At 45.3% G+C, this 16,037-nt stretch overlaps 1 protein-coding gene across 2 annotated transcripts; it reads left to right on the top strand.

Moving 5' to 3' along the window:
• The first annotated feature begins 483 nt into the window (after positions 1-483).
• FAM199X (family with sequence similarity 199, X-linked) lies at positions 484-14,035 on the top strand. Of its 2 annotated transcripts, XR_012711857.1 has the most exons (7): positions 484-809; positions 5,128-5,347; positions 7,100-7,249; positions 8,179-8,340; positions 8,644-8,904; positions 9,408-13,237; positions 13,280-13,295. XR_012711857.1 is itself a non-coding variant. In XM_075260403.1 (6 exons), the coding sequence occupies exons 1-6, from the start codon at positions 643-645 to the stop codon at positions 9,576-9,578; spliced, it is 1,131 nt and encodes a 376-aa protein (XP_075116504.1). In that variant the 5' UTR covers positions 484-642; the 3' UTR covers positions 9,579-14,035. The 2 variants fall into 2 exon arrangements, 1 of the variants encoding a protein (XP_075116504.1); XM_075260403.1 differs by having other exon boundaries at positions 9,408-14,035.
• Positions 14,036-16,037: the final 2,002 nt, after the last annotated feature.

The raw sequence follows: 16,037 nt of genomic DNA on the forward strand, positions 1-16,037 counted from the left end.
ATCTGTATGTGATACAGCCCTATAGAACTGTATGGATTTCCCTGCAAAGCATTGGGGTCTAAAAACAACAGTAAAAATAATAATAATAATAAAATGTAAAAAAAAAAACACATTAATAAAACACCCCCTGGAGGTTGAAATGACTCCTTTTTCCTCTAGATCAGGGGTCAGCCACCCTCGGCACGCCAGCTGCTTAGAAACTACAACTCCCAAAATGCTCCATTCATTTCCATGGGAGTTCCAAGCACAGCAGAGTAAGTATTGCATGCTGGGAGTTGTAGTTTCTTCACACCAGCTGGAGGAAGGTTGCTGTTCCCTGCTGTACAGTGTCAATCACTCCCTGCCATAATCCTCCGCTACTGTAGAGGGCGCTGTGCTCGGATGACGCTCCCCGGTGATTGCCCTGAAGCTGCTCTCGTCATACAGGGATTGTCCTGTGGTGACTCTCCTTCCCTGTAGGAGGCGCTAGACTTCGGAGAACACATCCTGCTGGAGAGGAAGAAGGGCCTAATCCCGGGAAAAGCTGCGCCAGCCCGTGCTCTCTGCTCCGCTCCGGTCGGTGCTCTCGGTATCTGCAGTGCAGCAGGAGCGGCCGCCGTGTTATGGGAGAGCGGTGACCGCCGGGGCTCCTCCGCCTGCATCATGTCTGAAGGCCTGTACGAGAAGTTCCTGGCCCCGGACGAGCCCTTCCCCCTGCTCTCCCAGCGGGGCAGCATCAGTGAGGAGGGCTGCCTGGACGTCAGTGATTTCGGCTGCCAGTTGTCCTCCTGCCATCGCACCGACCCCCTGCACCGATTCCACTCCAACAGGTGAGTGCGGGGATTGTATGGAGGGACTGACGATTTCTCCAGGATATAGAAGTGATTGCAGAGGGGGGATCCGTCCTGTAGGCCTTCACTGCTCCTCCAAGACTGTGGGCACATTTGTGTCATTACAATGTTCACCTGAATGTCCTGCACTCGGCTTTATTAGAACTACAGACTGACAGAACCGAATCTAGTCAGTGGGGTCCATCAGAACCGAATCTAGTCAGTGGGGTCCATCAATCCCGAATCTAGTCAGTGGGACCCATCAGAGCCGAATCTAGTCAGTGGGGTCCATCAGAACCGAATCTAGTCAGTGGGGTCCATCAGAACCGAATCTAGTCAGTGGGGTCCATCAATCCCGAATCTAGTCAGTGGGGTCCATCAGAACTGAATCTAGTCAGTGGGGTCCATCAGAGCTGAATCTAGTCAGTGGGGTCCATCGGAACTGAATCTAGTCAGTGGGGTCCATCAATCCCGAATCTAGTCAGTGGGGTCCATCAGTCCCGGATCTAGTCAGTGGGGTCCATCAGAGCCGAATCTAGTCAGTGGGGTCCATCGGAACCGAATCTAGTCAGTGGGGTCCATCGGAGCCGAATCTAGTCAGTGGGGTCCATCGGAGCCGAATCTAGTCAGTGGGGTCCATCGGAGCCGAATCTAGTCAGTGGGGTCCATCGGAGCCGAATCTAGTCAGTGGGGTCCATCAGAGCCGAATCTAGTCAGTGGGGTCCATCAGAGCCGAATCTAGTCAGTGGGGTCCATCAGAGCCGAATCTAGTCAGTGGGGTCCATCGGAACCGAATCTAGTCAGTGGGGTCCATCGGAACCGAATCTAGTCAGTGGGGTCCATCGAAACCGAATCTAGTCAGTGGGGTCCCTCAGAACCGAATCTAGTCAGTGGGGTCCATCAGAGCTGAATCTAGTCAGTGGGGTCCATCAGAACTGAATCTAGTCAGTGGGGTCCATCAGTCTCCGTGTCTCGCTGTTATTCTGCTTCTCTAATGTTCTGGTCCTTCGATGGAGCAGAACAACAGATGGCCGACACTAATGTGAATTTACGCTACGTTCATATCCGTGCCTGTTGTTCAGGTCCATTGGAGGATTAGAACAACGGACCCATGGACTGCTAAGGTTGAGTTCACATCAGTGTTGGAGACTTTGCCACCGAAACTTCCACTAATGGGCAGATACTGCTGCACAGAGGACGACTCTTTCTTCTGGTTTCAGTCAATCAATAGTATCTGTGAGTAACCATTGTATCAGCTGTATGTTATTGAGGCCCCCCACAGACCTGAGCAATGGAGAGCCTATCATTAGTGTGAGCCTAGTGTACAATAGCATTTGCACAGAGGCCACCAGACCGCATTGACTGTATCGGAATCCATCAGATGTCTGTTCTTTTAAACTGAAACCTGCAGACAAAAAAGTTGCATTTCCTGAACTTTATCGCCTGGAGATTTTTAAGGGTCACTGAGTCTCCAGACGCTGGCACAGATGTAAGCCCAGTCTTAGGGTAAATCTATTTCCCATCATTAGGTATCTTTAGTATGTGACTATGTAATGGGGGTCATACATGTTACATGTGATAGAGTGTTCTCAAGTACATTATGTCATTGACACTGCTGTTTATTACAGGACGTCCATCTGCCAGACAGGTTCTTAGTATCTTATTAGTGGGGGCCCAATTTCTGGTACCCCTGCCGTTCAGTGACTGTGACTCTCAGGTCATCTTTGCATACTAGGCCCGATTCTATACATTGCATAGCAGCTCAGTCCCTTTCCCTTGAGACCATGTGACTCCATAGTCCTGAAGACGCCATATTGCTTCTCCAAGAACCACGGCCCCTTCAGACAGCTGGTTGGGGAGGACGCCAGGACTTAGAGACATAGCGAGCTGATGATGATTTAAACAAATGTCTTGGAGCTTTTGAATCAAAGCCATGAGTGAAATATATAAGAAGTTCTTCTACTTGTCTTTTCTGCTAAATCCGCTCCTGGTTTTGGCTCCAAAAATGCAGCTAAATCTGCAACAAAAACTGCATCTTTTCTGTAATGTGGCTTAGTCTTAAAGGGGTTGTGCAGGATTTGGAGCAGCACGTGTGTCTGTTAGGGTAGGTGTAAAATAGAAAAGGCTTGCTCACCTGCACTTGGCACTCCATTGTCCACCCCTGAACCACTTTTCTTTGTACGCTGTGGTTCATACCACTCACGCGACCACTGAGACCAAACAGTGGCCTTACCCTAGGATAACACCTGTGTTGCGGTTTCCGTTCTTTGTGTCCACATGGGGACCCAAAAAAACGGAAACCCAATCCACTTACAAAGTGGACCCCGTAGACTATAATGGGGTCCACTGGGTTTCCAACTGGAAAATTCGGAATGGGGACGGAATCCCCAAATGCTGATTGTATGTAGATGAGAACCTAGCCTCATCGCTCGCTGGTAAGTAAGTGATATCATTGGTGCCTCTTCAGGGACCACTAAGGCCACCGAGGGGTCATTTAAAAGGTTATTCCCATCTTATCCACTCATGACTGCTGTGTATACAAGGATGGTAATAAACTGTCCCTGCCTTCATTTTGGGGAGTCTGGCTGATGCTAGTTCTGCAAGGACCTAGTCAATAAGCGGTCCACAAGAAGTTAAGTTCTTTAGTTCATGTTTAAGGGGTTCTCCAGGAATGAGACAAATCACAGTCTCCCCTTCCCCCATCACTTTGGTATCCACCGCTGCTGTCCGATTTAGTGCATGTCGTGCCCTGCTGAAGAAGTCCTGTGCCACTCATGGCTGCTGAGGTCTATCCGTGGTCTTAGTGACACGTGTGATTGACGCCTTGATAGCCCCCCCCGAGGCCACCCACTGACTAGGTCCAGTGGTCTCATGTGGTGCAGGACTTCCAGTGGGGAGGACGTGGTGTGCACCCGAACAGACAGTGGTGGGGAACATTGGAGCACTGGTGAAGGGATGAATTTTTTTTTTTTTTTTTTGGTACACTGTCTTTGTCTTCCTCTGTGATTTGTCCAGTTCCTGGAGAACCCCTTTAAGAACTTCACAACTAAGTTGTCACCAAAATCCTCAAGTTAGCGCAGCGCTGTGATAGCCTGCATCAGCTGCTACTATCCAGACCCCAGCATAAGAATAGACTGATCACACAAACAGTATAATAAAGTGAACAATTTCTATTAGTATCCTCTTAAAAACACATAAGGATACAAGGACAGACAATAAATAAGAAATAAGGGGGAAGCCATAACTAGTCAATGTACCAGCACTACCATAGCAGCGATGGGGGATGGTGGCTAATGATGGTATAACAACGGCATAACCATAATACAAGTATAAAGAAGGAAACCTACATATCCCATATTTATATATTTATAATGGAAGGCACCAGTGGTAAAAGTCTGCAAATACAAAACCATAATAAGTCAAAACTAAGGAGACATGTGAAGAAACCGATCAGGAGTATACAAGAAAGGCTAGCCATAAACTATGTAATACATAAATCAAGCCATGACATACCCACACCGCCACAAGGAACCGCCCCACGCACGTATCGCCCACACAGTGGACTTCATTATGCCATTGCTATACCATCATTAGCCGCCATCTTTCCTCCATCGCTGCCCTGGTAGTACTGGTATATTGCCTCTATTTATTTCTAACCCCCTTATTTGTTATTGTCTGTCATTGTATCCTTATGTGTTTACTTATGTGTATCCATAAGCGGATACCAATACAAATAGCTTACTTTCTTATACTTTGTGTGTGATCAGTCTTATGTTTATGTTGTTCCTTCCGCACAAGGGTCTTGTTAGTGGCTGCTTTTGCTTTATTATTATCCAGACCTCAGGTCACAAGACATAGACCTCAAAGGGAAGCCTCATCCAGATGAATCACCTGGCATGTCAGGACAGCAACCGCACCAGGAGACGCTCCCTCTGCCTGGAGAGAAAATAGGTTTGATCTCCATAGAAAACAAGGTTACTTCACCATGAGGACTGCGAATCTGCGGGATATATTGCAGCAAAATAGCCTTGATGCTTATGTCACTGCTTTAATATATGGGGAAAAAAAGTTTTTTCTCCTTAGAGTGGCATGATGGACTTCTTTTTTCCCTCTGGCCGGGCATTCATGTCATCCGCCAGGGGCCAAGGAACGGCCTGAGGTGCCCTGGAGGACCCAGATCAGCTCTGTAATAACCGCTAGGAGGTTGTATTTGTCCTATAAAAGCCCCAATAGAATATAATGTTAAAAAGTCCACCAAAGGTAAATACATAATAATAAATCTGTGTAACTCAGTAACTTTGTCTTGATCTATTCTTAGGTGGAATCTGACATCCTGCGGGACAAGCGTGGCGAGCTCGGAGTGCAGTGAGGAATTGTTCTCGTCTGTCTCTGTCGGAGACCAGGATGACTGCTATTCCCTCCTAGATGACCAGGACTTCACCTCCTTTGACCTGTTTCCAGAGGGAAGTGTGTGCAGCGATGTCTCCTCATCCATCAGCACCTACTGGGATTGGTCTGACAGCGAGTTTGAGTGGCAGGTAATGTGCTAATGCGGTTACAATGGCAAGTGGGTACGGTAGCTCTCTTCATGTACACAATACTGGGAACCAAAGTGCCATGATGTCAGCTCATTTGGACTCCCCTTTGGTCTAAATTTGGTGACTTTCCTTAAAGGGGTACTCCCCTTAATGGGATCCTATCATTAAAAAGCCATTTTTTGTGACTATCACGTAGGAATAGCCTTAAGAAAGGCTATTCTTCTCCTACCTTTAGATGTCTTTTCTGCGCCGCCATTCGCTTGAAATCCCATTTTTCATCAGTATGCAAATGAGTTCTCTTGCAGCACTGGGGGCGGTCCTCAGCACTCAAACAGCAATGGGGCGTCCCCAATGCTGCAAGAGAACTCTCCAGCGACGCCTCGTTCTTCTTCTGAAACAACTTCTCCCTGTGTCTTCTTCCATCCTGGGCTTCAGTCTTCTAGGCCTCGGGCCGAGCCACTGTGTAAATGGCCATTTTCTTGTGGCCGCTGGCATGCCTAGTCGGCTCTGTCCGCGGCCTAGAAGATTGAAACCCAGGATGGAAGAAGACACAGGGAGAGGCCGTTCCAGAAGATAGAGGCGTCGCTGGAGAGTTCTCTTGCAGCATTGGGGATGCCTCCTTAAAGGGATCCTTTCATTAAAATGCAATTTTTTGTGACTAACACGTAGGAATAGCCTTAAGAAAGGCTATTCTTCTCCTACCTTTAGATGTCTTCTCCGCACCGCTTACTGTGTAAGCGGCTATTTTTCTTGTGGCCACGGGCATGCACAGTCGGCTCTGCCCGAGGCCTAGAAGTTTGACCCCCAGGGCTGGAAGAAGACACGTGAAGAGCACCTTCCTAAAGAATATGGAGTCGGTGCTGGAGAGTTCTCTCGAAGCATTGGGGACACCCCGGCGCAGAGAAGACATCTGAAGGTAGGAGAAGAATAGCCTTTCTTAAGGCCATTCCTACATGTTAGTCACAAAAAATAGCTTTTTAATGATAGGATCCCTTTAAACACATTTATGGTATAGATATTCTGTATATGTCTGATACATGTTGGTCCTACCACTGAAATCTTCACCCATCTTTAAAATGAGCCCTCCCACCCTCTATTCCCTGCCAGTTATCCATCCGTGACCTTGTTGGGAAGACTTTTGGCTAAGGTTACGCTGTACGATAATGGAGTGACACTGATGTTGGGGTCGTTCAGTGATGGGATCTGCATCTATCAGATATTTATGCCATAAATGTCTTTCATGGGAAAACTCCTTTAAAAATATTTTGTGCATTTCTCAGGCTTTTACATTTATATATGAAATTTACTGTGCACTTATTGGGGTCTGGGAGTTTCACCAATCCCGCTGGGGAAGGTGAAAGATAACAATAGAAAAATAATACTCACATGTCACTGGTCCTCCTGTGCCTGCTGTCTCTGTTTAGTCTGGCACGTGCCATCATGCCTCTGCCAGAAGTCCTGCTCCACATGTGGTCACTGAAATCAATCTATCCTCAGCGGTCTCATGAAAGGACGTATGTAAGTGATGTCACCAGTTCTCTTTCTGTGGTAGATGAGACCACCGATTGGCCTCAATGGTTAGATGCGGCAGCTTCATGGCACATGGCAGTGGACACTGGAGGGCTGGGAATACGGGAGTGTGCTGGTTTATTTATTTTTTTTTTTTTAATGTTTGACCATCCCTGGCCTCTTTCAGAATTGCTAAAATTCCTTGACAGACCCTTTAACGCCTGTGTTTTATTCCCTCTCTAGTTACCTGGAAGTGATATTGCAAGTGGCAGCGATGTGTTGTCGGATATCATTCCCAGCATCCCCAGCTCTCCTTGCCTTCCCTCCAAGAAGAAGAATAAACACAGGAATCTGGACGAGCTCCCTTGGAGTGCGATGACAAATGATGAGCAGGTAATGTCATGAAACGTACGGACTGTTTATCATTGAATGGACAGGTTCTATAGCCGGCCATGTGTTGGACTGATCTCCAGCTGTCACACCCACACACACCACTGTCTCATTCACACAGGGCAATTTTAAGCTTCCCATTTTTGGGATCACTGCAGGACTTAGTAGTCGGACACCCATTGATCAGACATTTATTCCCTACAGGACTGGGGATAAATGTCATTTATGGAAAACCCCTTTAAATATTTAAAATCTGTTTATTTTTTAGCTTTTTTTGGTGTCAGAATTGTGGTTTACGGGTTAATAAATTTGTAATCCTACTATCCTACTAATATTATAAATGTGAAAGTTTGTGTGTTTGGATGTTTGTTTGTTTGTTCCTCAGTCACACAAAAACGGCTGAACGGATTTGCATGAACTTACCCTAAGGACACACATTTTCCTGAAAGTCCCTTTAACTGTAATGACATTTGTATTGTGCCGTTGACCACTTTGCACCTCTCGCTCTCCATGTGCCATATAAGTGGATTGTCATGACTTTAAGGGCTTATAAATAGAAGCTTTTGCTCTGGACGACCGCTGGAGTGCTTGTATTACGGGGATGCAATTTTGGTGCAATGTTTCATCTTTGCTATGGGGGAAGTAACAAGATGCTCTGAGGCTTGCATTGCAATAATTGACCATTGGTGATCCTAGCAGTAAAATCCCCTGCTAGATGTATTGGTAGGATATGCTATAATTTCATGTTTGTGTCTGACCTCTGGAAACACTACTTATCCTAAGAATGAAGTATGGCGCTGTATAATGTTCACGGGTTTTCCTTGCATAGGTAGATGTGCAGGGAAAAACCTCGGAAGCATTGCAGCTCGAATGGCTGTAAAACATGGCATATCTTTTAAAAAAAAATCATTTTCTGTGTTTTTGTTCTCTAGGTGGAGTACATAGAGTACCTCAGTCGAAAGGTCAGCACAGAGATGGGACTTCGGGAACAGCTTGACATCATAAAAATCATCGATCCTACAGCGCAGATTTCTCCTACGGACAGCGAGTTTATCATTGAACTGAATTGTCTAACCGATGAAAAACTCAAACAGGTTAGTCCTGGAATTGGACACGACACGTATTGGTACTGCTAATCTACAGGGAGAGGGGTGAGGAGCTTTTTATAGCTGGGTCCCATTACTGACAAACGCCAGACCTCAATTGCTCAAATTGTGATGGTAGCAAGGAAGGTACATATTCCTATTCTGACTACATGTACATATATTTTCATCACCGCTCAGAACATTTGATGGCTAGATAGAAGGCGGAATCGAATTTAAAATTTACATCAAGGTTTTTTTTTCTTCCTGTTTTGCCATAACTTATGTGTCCCTTATTCTTTACGTAACCCTTAGGTCAGAAGCTATATCAAGGAGCATAGTCCACGGCAGCGACCCACACGAGAAAGCTGGAAAAGGACCAGTTATAGCACGGCTAGTACAAGTGGTGTGAGCGGAGCCAGCGTAAGCAGTAGCAGCGCCAGTATGGTCAGCACAGCGAGCAGCACCGGCTCCAGTGGGGGGAACTCTGCCTCCAACTCCAGTGCAAACATGAGCCGAACCCACAGCGACAGCAATCTATCTGCAAGCGCGGCAGAAAGGATTAGAGATTCAAAGGTAAATATGTCTGCGTTTATACACATAAAGTAAGCAATTTGTCGTAAAAGGTCTGCAGTAAAAGTTCTAGATATCACTGTTAATGTTTAGGAGATGAATCCCCAATAATTTAGTATGTAAAAGAATTAAGAAGTGCTTCCAGTATGAAGAAAAGGAGACTGGATCGTAAATATTGTGGCCGTTTCGAATAGCACGCTCCCATAGAAATGAATGGACGTAGCCAGCACGCGGGGGTTAAGCGTCCAGCCGCCGGCAAAGTCAGCGTGCCGGCCGCTTCCATTCATTTCTATGGGAGCGTGCTATTCAAAACGGTTGTTTCGAATAGTGTTCGCTCATCTCTAAATGTAACCTCTAGGCATGAAATGCGCTTTCTAACTGTCAATGTGCGGATACTGATCACGTTGGGTAGACTCTCTTTACTGAATGTTTGATAGATGATGTAACTTACACTCGTGTGATACGGCTTTCTTTTGCATGAACATAACAGATCTTTTTTTATGTAGAAACGGTCAAAACAGAGGAAACTGCAGCAGAAAGCCCTGCGGAAGAGGCAGCTGAAGGAACAGAGGCAGGCGCGGAAAGAAAGACTTAGCGGCTTATTTCTTAACGAAGAAGTATTGTCTTTAAAAGTGAACGAGGAGGAGCACGAAACCGACGTCGACGTATTGATGTGACGAGGGTGAAACTTGCAGTGTTCTTCATAAGTCTCAAACCTGCTATGTTATCTGAGCCCATCTCAGAACATAGACCTCCCGCCCTCTGTTGTAGCTCCTGTAACCACTATGAGGTTTTCCTTATCTAAATCACAGGAGACAACAGTGTGGCTTTGGTGGACAATAATTTATTATATTGTCTGGTCATTTTTTTTAATATCAGAGTTAATGTAAATTCATCAACTACCACGAAGGAATACAGTAATGGCTTCGAACTGGTCTACATGGAGATACCATCATGGTTTCTCTAACACATACTGAGGTTCTGTGGTAGTTGATAGATCATGAATTAACCAGATTAACCCTAGCACGTCTAATCGTGTGCATTATATGTCTGACTATAGTTTTGGGCACAGGGAGACCCTTTTATCCTGAATACTTGAGTACAGCGCGCTAGTCACGTGTCATTACTGCGTATCTCTTCGGCGCGGCAATAGTTTCCTGTTAGTTCCTGCATTTGCTCCTAGGAAGTAGCGTAAGTACTAAAAAACATCATATACAATGGAAAACAACTTGTATCTTAAGAGCATGAGCTTGTGCAACAGGAAAATTTTGCAATCCGTTGAAAGACCAGCCCTATTTTTAAAAGCGTTTCAAATTCTGTGGAATTACTTGAATTTATGCATGCTTACTAATAAGTGTGGCCCAAATTATTACATAGGCCACAATTATAGGCCAAGTTCACACTAGTGTTATTTATGTCTGGTGTTCTCATCTGTTATAGGATGAGAGCAATAGACATTAAATGGCTGAGGCAAGCAGAGCCCTCTGTATCGGGTGTCGGTCACAGAAGCCATCTTCCATCATGGTTTTTTTTGCTTTTATAACAGAAGAGAAAGTCGTGCGTGCATGAGTCTTTCTTTGGTTACAAAAGTTAAACAAACCTGACGGAAGAAAGCGTCTGTCGTGTTGTTTGCATTAGGGTCAGTGGGCTCGGACACGTATTGAGGGGGCTTAAGACAGATGAGGATGAAGACGATTATAATGGTAATTTGAATACCAAATCCAAACTAGATGGACATCCACAGTGTAAGGAGAATAAAGTAATAACTTGCAGGTCCCTCTTTAGCAGTCACCTCCACCATATGTTTCCAGTAGATGAAAAATCTCTGCAGTGTGGAGGAGGCAACTATAAGGGCAAGTTCACACGTATCCGCCTCAAAATCCTCACCGAAAAGACGGCTCCCATTGAAATCAATGGGAGTCGGTCAGTTCTTTTTTCCAGGAGTCTGTTCTGGCTCCCGGAAAGAGAAGTGACATGCTCATTCTTTCAGGTAGGTTCGCCTCGCAATTCGGCCTGAAGACACTCCCTCCTGACTAGGCACATTTATTTGGGCCTAATCTGGAGCAGAGTGCGCGGCTGGATGCGGGGGCAGTGCACTGGCATCCAGTCACAGCTACCGTATTTTGGACCGGAATCAGAGGCGGCCTCTGTCTCAGGTTCCGGTCCAAAAAACCCAGTGTGAACTTACCCTTAAAGTAATCTCAGTAGGATTCCCGGTCCTAGAGAAAGTAGCAGCAGTCCTGAATTTTCTCCAATTCTAGGCAATTTGTATTGATAACACCAAGTTCCCTTACCAATGCTTTTTTAGCTTTTTTCAGGTATATAAGTATGTCTTCATCTACTGGAAGTTGTTTACCATCAAGTCATAGCTCGCACTAACCAATCTTGAGAAGAAGAGATCAGTCAGTAACCAGGCTTTGCGTGCTTTTATTTAACGGAACCCGAACGTCCAATCTCCTCCTTTTTGGTCAGTACACACATCGCAGATACATTTTGCAGTGTAATATGGATGTATTAAAAGTAACCCTGGTTGCATCATGACCTGGAAGTTCCTTCTTCTGCAGCTCTGGTCTCGATAAATCCAAATTTAGATTTTTTTATTGCAACTTTCGTGGGCATAGCCTAATTAGCTCTCGTAAATGTAATTAACATAGAGGTTCACTTACTTTTTCTTCTGGCATCATTGGTTTGCTCATGGATTCCGTCCCCCCGTTCCACTTACAATATGACAATTTCAGGTGGAAACCCGGTGGACCCCATTATAGTCTATGGGGTCTGTGGGTTTCTACAGGTAACCACTTTCTAAGCGGATAGGGTTTCCATTTTTTGGGGGGTCCCCAAAGAACAGAAACCTGCATGCTAGTGTGAACCTAGCGTCAGTATACTGAATAAAAGTTATGTAAATCTGCGAGGCCCTGCTACATTTGGGGAACTCCTGTTAGTTCTCATTATTAGTAGACGGTAAGGTAACGAATGGGGTCGACTAACCCCAATAAAGTATAACCTAACTGAATGAACGTGCATGTTGAAATTATACTCCCTCGTTCTCTCTTCATGACTTCAGCATCTCCATTAGGATCGCCATCGCGCCCAGTTTTTCCTAACCTGTCCGATATTAGTACACTCTGCTAATGCCACGCGTGTATTTCAGACTTACGAAGAACACTGTAATTGTCTCCTCACGCAGTGTTGAGATGGAAGCTGTTAACCAATCTGCTTGTACCTGTATATCTGTATATACCAATATCTCTACACTCCATCTTTGTATAACCCGCTGGTGACCGATAGGCCCGTGGCGCTGTTACTGTATCATTACTGTGTATATTCTGGTACCGGAGAATATTTGGGATTTGCTATTATCACGAGCATTCAGCACTTTTTCACGCCGCAGCGGTCGGCTGTCAGATCTTGGCTTTGCTTCTAATGGCCTAGCGTGTCGGTGGGTTTACTTTCTACTAGACTGTGTTCCTAAAATAAGCCATTTTTCTCGCGTGCAATAGTGAGACTCGGTAATTGTGGACTGTCCCTTGGTAGGAGCCGTTATTCATCCATCTCGCACATATATAGAACATACGACCGGTGACATAAAGTGTGTAAGTGTTTTATTTTTTCCACTTTTATTTTACAGTGAAAACTACAGGTATCGCAGCATTAACTACTGTGCCTTTATGTGGAAACAAATGGAAGTGGATTATAAAAAAAAAAAAAAAGTATATTTTCACAACTGTATATTAATGGCGTTATCAGCACTGTCCAGCACCTATAGGGCCTCACATTTTGTATACGGTTTCTTTACGTTGGATCTGGTGCATGCATATCTCATATGACGTGTGAGATTGTGCAGCAAAAGCAAAGTTGAGAAAAGTCAAGTTAAAATTTGCTGTGACTGTTTTATCTCGCTCATTTTGCCACATTTATTATGCCTTGTATCCCAATGTGTTTTGGCCTAAAAGTCATAGCACTAGGTTCACACCTGTGTTCAGGTTTCTTTACCCCCAAACGGAAACCTAATCCGCTTAAGTAAGCGGATATTTTATGAAACCCGTGAACCCCATAGACTATAATGGGGTTTTTAAAGCGAAATGGGGAACGGAGACTGGGCGCAGGTGTGACGTTTTTGCTTTTCAAAAAAAAAAACAGCATGGTGAGGGTGTGCAAGGGGTGGGGCTGTGTACCCCGCCCACTTCATTATCATTTATGCCACAAATCTGATACAAGCTGGCGTAGATTTTACTCCAGGCCTGACAGAGGATATTCTTCAATTCTAAGGGGTTGTGCACGCTGTCATGACTTTTGCTGGGACAGAGATCATGATGACAGACGTTAAAGGGATTCTGTCATTAAAATGAAATTTTTTCTCCCCAACACGTAGGAATAGCCTTAAGAAAGGCTATTCTTCTCCTACCTTTAGATGTCTTCTCTGCGCTGTCGTTTGGTAGAAATCCTGGTTTTCATCGGTATGCAAATAAGTTCTCTTTCAGCACTGGGGGCGGTCCTCAGCGCTCAAACAGCACTGGGGGCGGTCCAAAGCGCTCAAACAGCACTGGGGCGGTCCTCAGCGCTCAAACAGCACTGGGGGCATCCCCAATGCTGCAAGAGAACTCTCCAGCGACGCCTCTATTTTGTGGAACAGCCTCTCCCTGTGTCTGCTTCCGTCCTGGGTTTCAATCTTCTAGGCCACGGACAGAGCCGACTAGGCATGCCAGCAGCCACAAGAAAATGTCCGCTTACACAGTGGCTCAGCCCGAGACCTAGAAGAAGACACAGGGAGAAGTCGTTTCAGAAGAAGATTGAGGCGTCGCTGGAGAGTTCTCTTGCAGCATTGGGGACGCCTCCAGTGCTGTTTGAGCGCTGAGGACCGCCCCCAGTGCTGCAAGAGAACTCATTTGCATACTGACGAAAAATGGATTTTCAAGTGAATGGTGGCGTGGAAAAGACATCTAAAGGTAGGAGAAGAATAGCCTTTCTTAAGGCTATTCCTACATGTTATCGAGGGGAAAAAAGGGTATCCAATGATAGGATTCCTTTAAAGTTTTTATTAGAGTCACAGACCATACAATGTTTGGGTGCATGCACACTGAGTAACGCCGGGCGTGTATGAGAGCCGTACACGCCGTCGTTACAGCAGGGCTGCCGAACACTTCCCATTCACTTCAATGGGAGCGCTCGTAAACGCCGCTGTTACGAGCGCTCCCATTGAAGTGAATGGGAAGTGTTCGGCAGTCTGCTGTAATGCCGGCGTGTACGGCTCTCATACACGCCCGGCGTTACTCAGTGTGCATGCACCCTTTCGGGTTAAACCAACCCTTCGTCAGGCATAGTCCATAAGTAGTAGAGGACTTGCTTGTTGGTGGAGGCTGATACGCTTTGTTCATCTGGGTGAGAGACCATGATACCATATGGGGTGGTAGTGCGCCAGCTGCTATCAAGCTGTGCAATGGCTTTTTAAAGGCGCCATTGATGGTTTTCTGTTGACGTAGTCCTGATAGGTATAATAATGTCCCTAGACTTTTCCATCTCTGGCAGGTAACATGCGTGTGTAGCCCTTCGGCCCTCGTGGACAGTATACAGGTCTATACTGCTTTACTTTCTGGCAGTGCTGATAACTGGTCAGCTATATAGGACTCCAGTTCTTGTGGGGAAGACAAGATGGCTACCTGTGCGTATTGCGGAGCTTGTGCTGTAAATGGCTGCTGTCATTGATATTACGTCACACCTTCTGATAGATATATATGAAACCCTTGCAATTCTAATGCAGTAATAATAAAGTCATGTAAAGTCATAGATTAAGGATATGTTTATATGTACAGACGTCAGATATTATGTTCAGACTGTGGTTATTACGCAGAAAAATCTAGATTTTATTTTTTGCCTGGAAACGATTGTGCATACTTCTCGTGTGTGGCCGTGACAGGATATCTGCATTGCAACGTAAAATACAATCTATGTTGTAGCTGCAAATCTGTATTTTTTTTTTTTGTAATGTGTTTTTTTTTATGTTTGCATAGTCTGAATGAACTTCTATCCTTTTGATATTGTTTCAAGAACTTATTGTTTCTGTCCATTCAGTTTACAGACGACTTTTTGGTAGACGAAAAATGGAGACTTAATAAATACCGTTTGGCAATCATGGTCAATACTGTTTTTTACATTCATTCATTACTTCTCATTGTTGAAGGGGTAAGTAGTGCCATATTCTCTGGATACGTCATAATGCAAGTCTCACCTCTGGGACCCTCATATAGCAACCCCATCTCATAGCTGCTGTGTATGGAGAGGTGGCCACACGTGTGTTTCGCTCCAAAAACAGCCCAGGGCGCCCATAGAAATGGATGGAAAGAGCCAACTCCACTCACAGCAGCTGCAGGCAGGGTATTCCCAGCCCCTTGTTTTGCGACAAATCCTGCACCTGAATTTATAAGCCCTATCCTGTGGCTATGTTATAAACCAGGGGTCAGCAAACTTCGGCACGCCAGCTCTGGCGAAACTACAACTCCCAACATGCTCCATTCACTTCTATAGGAGTTCCAAGAACAGCAGAACAAGTATGCATGCTGGGAGTTGTAGTTTTACAACAGCTGGAGTGCCAAAGGTTACTTACCTCTGTTACAAACCCTGAGACTGGGGCCCCATGTTGCAAAAATGCAGTGTTTTGGCAGAAAAATGTTGCATTTTACAGAACCTGCAAAGTGGATGGGATTGTGTCTTATTGTTCTGCTTCACTTATTTGCAAGAGGTGGCAATGGTTGGAAAAGATTAATAAAATTATACTTTATTGTTGCGAGAATGGTTACAAGCCAAAAATATAACGCTGCTCATCGTATGCAGGGAGGAAATGGTTTTAGTTCAGATGGAAATGTTCATCCGATTCTCAAACCGCCAATCGTTTGTCAGTGTGTTGGAAAATACTTCCATGCAATTGGATTTTTGGCTCAGTTTATTAGGAAACTAGTGTATGAGAGCAGTTCTGTCATCGGCATCCCGCTGTATAAGGGTGCATTCACACGGAATAAAATGGAGTGTAATTTGGAGCGTTTACGTAAACGCTCCGTAAACGCTCCAAATTACACTCCATTTTACTCCGTGTGAATGCACCCTTACACCAGAGGGAACTGGTGACGATAATCATATTGGTA

Source organism: Leptodactylus fuscus, chromosome 11, assembly GCF_031893055.1.
Source record: "Leptodactylus fuscus isolate aLepFus1 chromosome 11, aLepFus1.hap2, whole genome shotgun sequence".
Classification (NCBI taxonomy): Eukaryota; Metazoa; Chordata; class Amphibia; order Anura; family Leptodactylidae; genus Leptodactylus; species Leptodactylus fuscus.

Excerpts from the sequence above, each read along its gene's own strand:
- FAM199X (XM_075260403.1), top strand. The coding sequence starts at position 643 with ATGTCTGAAGGCCTGTACGAGAAGTTCCTGGCCCCGGACGAGCCCTTC. Across the intron at positions 810-5,127 it reads CACCGATTCCACTCCAACAG|GTGGAATCTGACATCCTGCG; the intron begins GTGAGTGCGGGG and ends ATCTATTCTTAG. Across the intron at positions 7,250-8,178 it reads CGATGACAAATGATGAGCAG|GTGGAGTACATAGAGTACCT; the intron begins GTAATGTCATGA and ends TTTGTTCTCTAG.